Source organism: Myxocyprinus asiaticus, chromosome 26, assembly GCF_019703515.2.
Source record: "Myxocyprinus asiaticus isolate MX2 ecotype Aquarium Trade chromosome 26, UBuf_Myxa_2, whole genome shotgun sequence".
Taxonomy (NCBI): Eukaryota; Metazoa; Chordata; class Actinopteri; order Cypriniformes; family Catostomidae; genus Myxocyprinus; species Myxocyprinus asiaticus.
In genome coordinates, this window is record NC_059369.1 from 35452478 (window position 1) to 35464555 (window position 12078).

At 36.4% G+C, this 12078-nt stretch overlaps 1 protein-coding gene across 2 annotated transcripts in view; it reads right to left on the reverse strand.

Annotated features, from left to right (window-relative positions):
* The window catches only part of LOC127417443 (Friend leukemia integration 1 transcription factor-like), a 41570-nt gene extending 31062 nt beyond the window's left edge, over positions 1–10508 (reverse strand). Inside the window, exons 1-2 of one of the 2 annotated variants that reach the window (XM_051657510.1) lie at positions 10360–10508; positions 7689–7776 (exon numbers count right to left, since the gene is read on the reverse strand). In XM_051657510.1, the coding sequence (XP_051513470.1) occupies positions 7689–7733 (45 nt within the window). In that variant the 5' untranslated portion in view covers positions 7734–7776; positions 10360–10508. Of the gene's footprint in view, positions 1–3098; positions 3486–7688; positions 7777–10359 lie in introns of those variants that run through there. The other variant, XM_051657511.1, reaches the window with a different exon arrangement.
* Between the last annotated feature and the right edge of the window lie 1570 nt (positions 10509–12078).

Below are 12078 nucleotides of genomic sequence, written 5' to 3' on the forward strand. Positions count from 1 at the left end.
CATGACTTCCATGTGTAAATTTAAAAATCTGGCTCATCTTTTTGTCTTATTCATGGCTCACATGTGAGACAGAACAGAGGCAAATAAATCTGTCCAAGGTTACTTCTACATTTGCTCTCATTGCAGGCGCTCAGCTGGGGTGATGTAGTTTTATTAAAGAAAACAAACGGAGCAGACAGGCCCCTCTGGAGAGAGCAGCGTCTACACGTGCATGCAATCGTCTCCATTGGCTATTTTTCAACCCATTCACTGCTAAAATATTTACATTTAATTCAGATATTTCTTTGGTTTCTTTCTTTCCTTTTTAATTTTTTTACCACTACAATCAACAAGCTAGTCTGCTTTTCTTGTGAAATTTGTAAAAAGTGTAAATCCCTGTCCTTTCTAACATTCACAATGAATGCATAGATTCGCTATTCACACTACTGAAGATGAAAAAAATGCAGAAACAAGGCTTACAGATGCTGCAAGATGCTCAGCATTGCGGCCGGCCATTGAGGGGTGATTTTAACAGTTTTAACAGATTGAGGACTTTCATACTGTTTAACACCAGATGACTGCTCCTTCTGTCTTTTTTTGGTCCAAATATACATTTCATGCAGCATCCAAGTACAAATCTGATATTGCAGATTTTGCATATCACTATTCAAACTGTAATGCAGCTATTCAGTACAGCTGAAAAACAAAAAGTTCTCTCTGTGGCAACAGAGATACTGGGACACTCTATCAGCATTTAGCTGTTCTTTTCTCCTTTTGGCTTTCTGAACTTTCGTGACAGTCGTCATCAATTTGATCAGTGGTCCATGGACAGTATCGGGACAACCCACAGCAGCAGGAGTGTGGCATGATAAGTATGACAGAGTTGAGGAATGCCTTCATAGTGCCAGATAAGGCCAGAGCTGCTATTATGACTGTTACACGTTACTTACACACAGACATATCAGCCTCCACCATATAATTTATGATTGGCAGTCAGTCTTTCTCAAGATTATAGGGTTTTAAAAATAGGAAAATCTAATTCCACACTCATATACACGTACAGAATAGTGCAGTCCTGTCAAATCTGTATGAAACAGAGTGCTAGTCAGCGTAGCTACTAGTGCAGGGCCAAGTTTCTTATTACAATGAGGTTAAAATACTCAAAAAGGTGCCATTTTCCTTAGGCCATAAATTGGCCGTGCCTGCATGGCTCACTTGAACCACGCAGAACCACAGGCTTACACTGGTTTGGTGTTGTAGATTTATGGCGAGGTCTGCCAACAACCGATCTTTGCACAGCTGAACATACTACATAAATAATACATGGCAGCATTTATGCTACCATATATTATGAATTATCTCACTAGTAAAAGACATTTTGAACATTTTCACATGAGAATAGTCATATTTCTCACTGCATGATTGGTGTATGTTAAGGACTGTTTAATACAGGACAACAGGCAGGAATTAGCATTGCTTGTCCCGCAAAAGATGTGTCATAAAGTTGGGATGAACAGACTCCATTCAAAACAGAGAGCTATTTTATACACAGGGCATTCCTGTCTTTTGTTTCAGGAGGAAAAGGAAACCTGACAGGAAACCAGATTGTGTGGAACAGGAAATACCCGTGGACTGAGAACCCGCCTTATTGTTGAGTAATTGTGTTCAGTTAAAAATCAGTCATGAGAGTTATCTGTGTCAAATTCCAAAGCCATAATAGATCAACAGATTCTAAATAAGATGATATTTAGGCTTAACATATATTATCAAAACTAATATAATAATAATAATAATAATAATAATAATAATAATAATAAATATTATAACTAATAATAATAATAATAGTAATAATGATGATGATGATGATGATTATGATAATATTAATAATTAATAATAATAATAATAATAATAATAATAATAATAATAATATAGGCAATAACAGTGCATTTGATAACATACGGATAAAAAGCAACACGTTTTTATATTTCATGCTTTAAATATAATAACCCGAGAATTTTATGCTGCTTTTGAGCGTTAGAGGAGTTTTGCAGCATTAAAATCATCACTGTTCTGATGTCCTCTTTCACCCCACTGCAATCGAAACAGTCTATTTAACATGATAAAATCTAACACAAGCATGATGTGTACGGCCATAAACATATACCACACCCAAAACCACTTAAATGACCGCAAAAAAAAAAAAAAAAAAAAAAAAAAAAAAAAAGATCAGGAGTGTTTGAATTTGCAGCCCTGGCCCTCCATTCAACAATCACGAGTCAATCAGTGATCATTACCTTTATTAAAAAAAAATGTTTCCTCCTCTCAGAGTTTTCACCCTATTAAATGGTGGATAAGGGTATGGTGTAGCCTAGCTACATTTCTTGAATAACATATTCAATGTTGCATGACTCTAACCATTGAAAAAAAAGCACAGTTATTTGAAGCAGATATATGACATTAAGAGCGCAGTTTATATTTAAAGCGAAACACAATAGGCTGTAACGCAGCTAAACCTTTTGAAGATTGCTGTATAGTGCTTATTGTCAGTTATCAGAAGAAGAAAAGGCTGTGAAGTAATATTTTACTGTGGGTGGGCTCGGGTTTTGGACAGTATGAATGGCTGGAAAACCTCGGCACGGTGCCACTGAATTGTGCAGCCAGCCTAAAACTTTATGATTTATATAAACCACAGCACTGCATTCACACGCAGGCCACAATGTGCCGAAAACCCAGAACAGCCTCATCAAGCGCTGGACATTTGCTATTCTAATTTTAAAGTCGGCGCGTATTTTTTTCTTTTTTTTTTTTTCTTGCCAAAACACATTTTCTCCATCACAAACAGCTTCTATCCGAGTGTTTATTTCAAGTTCTTTCTTTTTTCTCCAAGCACCAAGTGTGTGCGTCTGAAGAGTCCGTCTGAATTCCTCGTATCCTCCGCGACAGTTTTCGACTTTCAACAAAGTTTAGACAAAAAGGAAAGGAAACTTGGGAGGGAACCCGTAGAAAATCTCCGTTACCGCTATTCGGAGCGGCTGAAAAGCCTCAGACAGGCAGAACTACAGGCGTCTTACGCTCTCAAACTTATCCATCTCAGAAAGAGCCCTCTCCACCACTCTTACCTTAATAGTTCCATCCATTTTGCGCAATTTTCAGTGGAGCCCGACAATATTCCAAACATGACACGCGTCTGAATTAATTCCAGCCCCCGATATGTGGCGGAGAGACAGAGACAGTTTCGCCGGATGGTTTTTTTCCTCTAAATTTGGGAAGTGAAGTCACTGCGCTTGAGAAGGAAGCCGTGTGTGTATGTGTGAGTGTGTGTGTCACTAGCCCTGCCTTCATTATGGCACCCAAAAACAGGATATTTGTCCCGAGGAGATAAGACACCAAAACAATAGGTTTTTTTTTTTTCTTTCTTTCTTTTTTTTTTTTTTTTTTCTTTGTAGCCTACATGTTTTTGCCTGGAAATATTTACAGAATGTCTGCCAGCTCTTTACATATGTTGCGCTTTTTTATTTGCCTTTCTTTTTCTACACATTAACGAAACTGACTTTGTAGAAACATTACATTAACGCATACATTGTTTTAATATGATTTAGAGGTGTAAAAAAAAAAAAAAAATACGAAGAAAATTCTTAATAATTAAAGTCTCAGATAACAAACCACTAATAAAAATAATTATTAATAAAAGATAGACTAGTGACGCATACGGATTTATTTGCAATGAGTAAAACGTCACTGATATATACAGTATAGGCCTAGGCCCTATATATTTTATTACATTATTGCAAATAGTTATTGCTGTGCAGTCTATCTGGTGCATGTACGATCATATCTCTGATACACCTCTAATGAATCGGCGAATTTAAAATCTCGGTATTCCGCTCTTTGGGAAAAACGCGAAATGGATCTACCTATGATGAAGAATGTGGAAAGTCTGTCCGAACTTCTGTGGTCTCTTTCAGTCCTGAAATGGGCTTCCATCAATAAAAGCGAAGCCCGCAGCGCCGAGTCTGTCTGCTCCACACGTGTGCGCCCCTTCTCCTGCGCACCTCTGAATGCACATGAATTGTACCTCCAGAAACACTGGCGCTCTGAGGCTGTATGGACCATATAGAGAGGTTGATAACGCTCCTGTTCAACATTTTTCCTAAATCAATAGCATATGGCCTAAGATTGTTCATGTCCTAGTGGGCGATGAGGACAACTGTGTCTATTATAGGCAACATTTAACATTATGGACAAATGTTTTACCTGTAAAAGGATTTAAACGTATTATTTACTCGGTATATTACGATATAAACAAACTCTGCATTGTCAAAAACTCCTATTTGCATAAAAAAAAAAAAAATGTGGCATTATGTGTTATATTATACAGTGCTTGTAATTCCCTATAGCCTAAATGGGAGAGTAAATCTCCACCCCCTATTTTTCGGTGCACTCTGAAGAAACCCTAGCCAATTCCGGCGCGTTATTACCGCGCACATACCAGACATGAAGCCAGCGCAGAACGTGACAGACCCCCGGATCCTCAGACCCCCCTGACCGAGAGAGCCATGCCTGGGGGAGAAAGACTGAGTCTGCGCCTGCTGACTTGTGCTGTTTGCGACTTGGGGGTCTAGAGGGGGAGAGGCCCCCTCGACAGAACCACATCTGGATCCTGCTAGGGGTCAAGGCTTCTCCTGCCTGAGGCCTGCGCAGTAATTAACGGAGACACCTTGTGTAACCATTTCGAGTAAGGGCCTCTTTCTCAGTGCACAAAACAACACTATCTTTCCTTTAATTCAAATAAACAGCATTGACATATTTATCCATTACGGTGTTCTGTGTGCTTGTATTTGAATGAAAAGAGTGGGGTCTCCGGACAAGACAATTGATGGAAGGTGAGAATGCAGAAGAAGAGGAATTTTAGACTGGTTTTAATCTGAGCAAACCATTTATCCTTAACCATTCACCATAACCACAGTTAAGTTATAGTACTATATAATATGGATAATCATATCAGTTTTTGAGACATGTTTATATCTGTATTGCAGTGGAGGAGTGGACATCATTTTCACAGAGCGTGGGACCTGATAGCTGGAACATATGTTCCCTAGAGGTCCGCTTAGACTCCACTGTTCTTTTAATTAAAATACCATTATCTCTGAGCGCATGATGAGACAGAGATCTGGCAAAGAGGGGTCACTAATGACAGTATAATTATGTTTTATGGTCTCCATCTTGATTATTGTAAATGAGATGTCTCTTTAGGCTACTTGAAGTTGAACTTTATATATGATAAATAGTGAACACAAGAAACATTTTATGCGATAGTACTGCAATGTGGAGTAAAGCGTAAACTGAGTTTGTACTGAATATAAATTATTCTGCTTGGAGGCACTTTGATGACAACAGTTTTGCCCTGCTCTGGAAGCTGAATACTCACCATTTAGACATAATTTGCTTCTCTGAAGCATGTTGTTCCAATATATTGTATCACTCTCAGGATGTACCCTAATGATATCATGTCAAAACTAGTCCTTTTTTTAAAAAATGTTTTGTATTTATTTATGGAGTGAACATCTTCATTGCATTATTAGATGCATTAATAATTATTAAATCTAGAAAAATCATTCTTTTTTCCAACGTGGCACCTGCCCAGGTCATTATGAGTCCAGTGGTAACAAACATTTTGGAAGGCCAATAAACAGATGCGTGTTGGTTTATGTAGTGAGCCACAGAACATCTGGCTTGACGCTGAAGCTTGACAGCCAGGCATTTCTCCCAACCACGACCTGTGGGAAGCCAGTGGCCCAATACTGGAAAAACCCTGAAGTGCTGGAGCAAGACAAACCCAGAGTAGACCAGAGGCTTCCTCAACATAAAAACAGAGAAAAAAAAATGGTGTGGGAACAACGTGGTTATCTGACTTTTCAATTGCATAACATCAACCGGTCTAGAAGTCTACAGCTAATGAAATCTACAGCTAAGGCTTATATGTGATAACGGTGATAAAAGATTTTGAGGGCATTTGAATATGGGTTTTGTGACAGACATTCAAGATATATTAATTGAGAGGCTGTCCTGATGGGGATTACACTTCTCAGGTTGTGCGAGACTGTAGTGAGCCCTTTCCTCTCACTTTCCTCTTTCCTCACACTCTGAGAAATACATGCACATCTAAAAAATGGAGACTGCAGCACACAACACCAACTGTCTTGCCTGCTGCTCCAGGCCATAATTAATTTGAGATTTATTTTTATTGGAGGGCTCTAGTCTCGCCTGGTCTTAACCAAACAAAAGCACTAGCAGGACCATGGCTTCGCTTGAATGAAGCTGAATATTTCTCTGAAACTGGTCTTTTTGAGGCGTGCTGAGGTAAATCCCTTTATCCGCTCAAATTCTGCCCGATAGCAACAACACTCAAAATATTGTTAAATAACCCTGAATATAACCCACAAAAAAACAACACAAAAGGGGGCATTTGAAGTGAATGGAGTTACCTTTCACCTAAAGGACCTTAGGTATAATTTAGACCAAAACAAAAATTACAGACATGCAAAGATCATGGTGGAAGAGTGGGTCTTTTCAACTATATCCGCCCTTGAGTAGTATCCACTTATTATTCAGTTTGTGGAGAAAAAGCTAGATTTAAAAGAAAAGCTTTTTTCCCTTAACATGTCTCAACTGCTAATGTCTTGAAACAAATCGAGGACTGTTCGTGGGACTGTGAAACTCAGCCCCTCTGTGGAGGAACACAAACTAGCGTCTGCATGAAAAGCTCCCTTATGCAAGGGGGCAATAAGTCTCCATAACATAACAACTCAGCTCTGGAAAGTATGCTGATTGTAAAGATATAATGAATGACTTTAGCAGGCACAATACTTCATTTTCATGGTTCTGTCTGTAAGCAGTGCACTAAGCCTTTTGATACATTAAAGTTATTGCAGAGGCACTTTGCCATACATAATCATCCAAATATGCCAGTCTCTAAAAGAAGGAACAGTGACAACACAGCATACTTTTGAGAGGCATAGAACCCCATGTTAGCACCAGAAGTATGCAAATCAGTAGGACAAGTGGTATAATCAATGTGGGTATGACTTCAGTCAGTATGGGTTCATCATTGGCTTACAAAGGACTCAAACCCATCTGCAGAGAATTCTTAAACTCAATTTGAATGGCTATAAATATTCTATATGGAAACTTTTCTATACGTGGTTGGTTGGGCTTAGTTTTGGCAAAAACAGATGTCAGCCATGTGCAATGTTTACATTCTTTAAGAGAATGCAGAGAGAGAGAGAGAGAGAGAGAGAGAGAGAGAGAGAGAGAGAGAGAGAGAGAGAGAGAGAGAGAGAGAGAAAGAGAGAGAGAGATGCACTACAATAATGTACAATAATAACATTTAAGAAGATTAGAGATGACAAGTCACCTCTGTTCAATGGCCAAAGTTCAATTTTAAGACTAAACTATAGTGAGACAGTACACACTCTACCAGAGGCATGATAAAGTTAATCAGCCATTACATCAAAGTAGGCTAAACGTCATTTATCTTGCAAATGTTTAAAATTAATCTCGGATAAAATAGTCGTATATAGCTAGAGGTGAATCATGGACAAATAATTGACATCAGTCATAAATCTAACTTGGAAGAGGAAAATGGCAATTAAGAAGTCCCAGACTGTTTCCTCCGACATTACCTGCTCGTAGTGACGATGTTGTCTTACCTTGACGTAAGACGAAGTGTCTGGGACGGTCTGAAACATTTTCATTGGACAGAGAGCCCAGAAATGTGTGATGTTCACTTCACGGACCCTTCAAAAAATAAATCCACAGGTCATTAAAGAGGAAAATAGACTTTACCCAATGTAAAACTAAGTATTTTTTTTAAATTAAATTATACAATTCAAACAAAAACAACAAAAAATAAACAAATAATAATAATAATAATAATAATAATAATAATAATAATAATGATAATAATAATAATAATAATAATAATAATAATAATAATAATAATAATAATCTTCAATAATTATATTCTCCCTAAATTTGTAATAACATTTTTAAAAGCAAACCAGTCATTTTTCGTACGTTTTTCACATTTCCGTACGTCTGTTAGGCTACAAAAACGAATCCAATCCTTATTTTATTTCATTCAGTCATTCATTCATTAGTTTCTATACGTCATTTCACAAATCAGCACAAAGCTATTTTATTTATTTATTTATTTATTTATTTATTTATTTATTTATAATTTTTTATTGCACAGGTTCTCCTCAATGAAGAAGAGAAAGGAAAAGAAAAATCCCCATGGCGTGCCATATACTTTTGAAATTGATTTCCGTCACGGATTCTAAGAAATGACTTTATGGCCAACAGTGATATTTTCAACAACAACAACAACAAAAAAGCTGTTTTTCGTTATCGGGGGTTGTTTTTCTGCGTTCTTTCTTTATATCATGAACTAGCAGCATGTTTTGTGTGCACAAACTATAAAATTGACGGAAAAAATAAATAAATAAATAAATAAAAATAAAAAAACAAAGCAGTAGCTAGTGTGCACTTTGGGCACCTTGCTTTCCACCCCGTAAAAGAACATCCAGACCACGCAGAGAGGTCAGATTTGGTTCACGAGCTTATGAGAGACACGACTGTAGCACAGTTAAACAGAGCTACATTTATTCGTCGAAGATTTGTAACCTATACCTTTCATCGCTCCAGAGGTTACTTTTATTTATTTATTTTTTATTGACAGGCCTTCATTTCATTAAGAATTTTGAACAAAGATGGAACAGAACAACAGTAAGCATTTTTTTATTAATAACAATAGGCTAATAATAATAATAATAATAATAATAATAAATAATAATAATAATAAACATTATTAGGTCTACACACATTAAGTCAGTTTCATCTATATATTATTGCTTTTCTCTTTCTCTTTCTTACGTTTATATCACTTTATATAGTGTAGGCATATATATATATATATATATATATATATATATATATATATATATATATATATATATATATATATATATATATATATATTGTTTTTGTTTTAAAGACCTAAGTCCATTACTGAAGTAAATATAAGCCCAGCCCCCTTCACGTTCCTGCTAAGACCAGCCACATATTGAAACACTTTTCACTTTAATAAGTGTAGCTTACAAAGTCTTGGGTGAAAGGGCACCTCGGGGACGGTGTCTTTTGCCTTTCCTTCAGCGAGCAATTACAGAGCATGCTGGCAATAGCATTATTTAACATTCCACAGCAGTTCAGAAACACAATGAAAATAACTGATTGTCATACCAAAACACAGCAAGACAAACAGCGCAAAACGAATATGAACTTTATTGTCCTCCTGCAACAACAACTGACACGTTGTCTATCCTTCTTTGGGTATGGTCGTAAAATGCAAGGAATTATATATATATATATATATATATATATATATATATATATATATATATATATATATATATATATATATATATATATAAAAAGTTAGGTCTCAAGTTAGGTTTTAACAGAAAGGCCTGTCTTGAAGGTAGCTGTCCCAAAACACTTGATCAGTGAGACCATATTTCTAATCCATCAATGTACCTTCCATCAAATTGTGGATCTAGCAATAAAGCAACAATATTCGATTCCACATTTTTCTAAATAATTATGTGTAACCCCTGTTACACATTTTACTTGAAATTTAATAACGCATCTTTGAAAGGAAATTGTAGAATTAATGGTAGCCTACATGACAAGCACGAGAATGGAAGTTGAAAAGCGTTCAACTGTTGTCTTTAATCGCGATAAGAAACGAGACTTCGCGATTTCGATCCCTAAACATACTGACCGTAATGAAAAAATCAGGAGTCTTATATTTCGCTCGATTTTTATTTGCAGGGAACCTCGTGCGTTAGACCTCGGGCTCTTGCGGGCGAGAGCTGGGCTCGGCTCATAAACTTCCCCAAATGCATCCAATTTCTAAACGGTAAAAGAGCATAGAATTCCGCATCTGTTGCCAATTAAGTGACTGGAAGCTCAAGAGGACTGTTAAATAACTACATCGGCTCTCCTCCGAGGAGGACGTGAGCCTCTAGTGTTACATCTGAAGCCTCATACCTAATGTGAACGTGTTATCCATCAAATTACATGTCCTTCTCGACTGTCAAAACACTCGAATCGAGCAAAGACGCGAAACAGCAAATGGACAAGGAACTCCGAAAATAAATCATTCGCGAGTGAAAAGCAAGTCCACAAAAAGCATTTGGTTTTGCAAATACGAAAAAAAAAAAAAAAAAAAAAAAAACATATTGCAGGTCAAACAGATGCAACTCGCCCTAGCGAGTTCAAGCTCTGCTATGCATTATCTCATACCATGCCCATACTCACCTGTCTTGTCTTTGTCACTCGTTAATCTAAAATTGAACTGTTTCCAGTCTTTAGTAATTAGTCCCGTCTATGAGAAAGTGGTTATCATGGATAAGTGTGAGTTGAGGCGTCGTGTATGGAGGAGAGGAGGGATGTATGAATGGAGAAAGTGAGATGGGAGAGCGTCGGCTTGCTGACCAATGAGAGAGCACGGACTCACCCCGCATGCAACTGCACATCCACTGAACCGTGAAATAAGGGAAATCTGACTGAAATGAGAACAGCACCATAAAACAGAAGAAGAGAGGAAAACAGCGTGAAGCTCTTTTGCTTGCTGGAGGACATTCATCTTCTTCTACAATGCCTTCGTTATTTTAGAATGTATTTTAGAATGTATTTACTTATTTATGAAAATATAGAGCACATTTCACAGTTTGTAGATTGACGAGCGACACATATGCAGCCTATTTGTGTCCTTCTGTCTTAAATGCAAGACAGCGAAAAAGTAAAAAGTATTTAATTTAATATAAAATGCAATATATATATATATATATATATATATATATATATATATACACACACACATATATATATATATATACACACACACACACACACACACACACACACACACACACACACACACACTACCGTTCAAAAGTTTGGGGTAACTTGCCTGAAATGTTTCTCATGCTCTTAAAAACATTTTGATCTGAAGGCGTATGCTTAAGTGTCTGAAATTAGTTTTGTAGACAAAAATATAATTGTGCCAACATATTAATGTATTTAATTACAAAACTAAAATTTAATAAAATAAAAAAATAAAATAAAAAAAAAGTTTTTGAAATGGATGACTAGTACCGAATATTTAAGAAAAGCAGCCACTAAGTGCCCAACATATAGATGGGAACTCCTTCAATACTGTTTAAAAAGCATCCCAGGGTGATACCTCAAGAAGTTGGTTGAGAAAATGGCAAGAGTACATTTCTGCAAAATCTAGGCAAAAAATAAAGAATGAGTAAGTGACCCTAAACTTTTGAACGTTTTATATATATATATATATATATATATATATATATATATATATATATATATTTTTTTTTTTTTTTTTTTTATTTATTTATTTTTTTTTTTTACTATTGTTGACTATTGGCTATTTTATTTTATTTTAATGTATGTTGTGTTGTTGTCACGTCTCCCCGAGCAATCACCACCACACCAGGATGAACATACTCACACACTGCATGTGGGCGCATGTCAAATCCACGTGTCTCCCTTGAACGTCTCTTTCCTGTTAGGTTGTCCCTGCTCACTTCACTAACTTCATTTCCTCCACCCGAAAACTCCATCAAAGAAACAGCGACAGGTTTACAGTGGGGAAAGCTACTGGAGCATGACTTTTGACTCTCAGTAAGTAACTAAACACTTGATAAAGGCTCCAAATAGATCTATATAATAGATCGGGTCTATTAAGTTACCTAATTTACGGTTTTTCACGCCTAATATATGGTGTGACAAAACTGATGTCTTCAAGGAGTGATCTCAAATTATTATTATTATTATTATTATTATTATTATTATTATTATTATTATTATTATTTTAATGGGGAGATTTTAGATTAGGGATAATATTACAGTGTAAGTAGGCCTAAAGAATTCTGTAATTTACAACACCAAAAGAACAAATGTAGGCTACTTAATATATTGTGGAGCTTCTTATGTTTTCTATCGTTATTACTA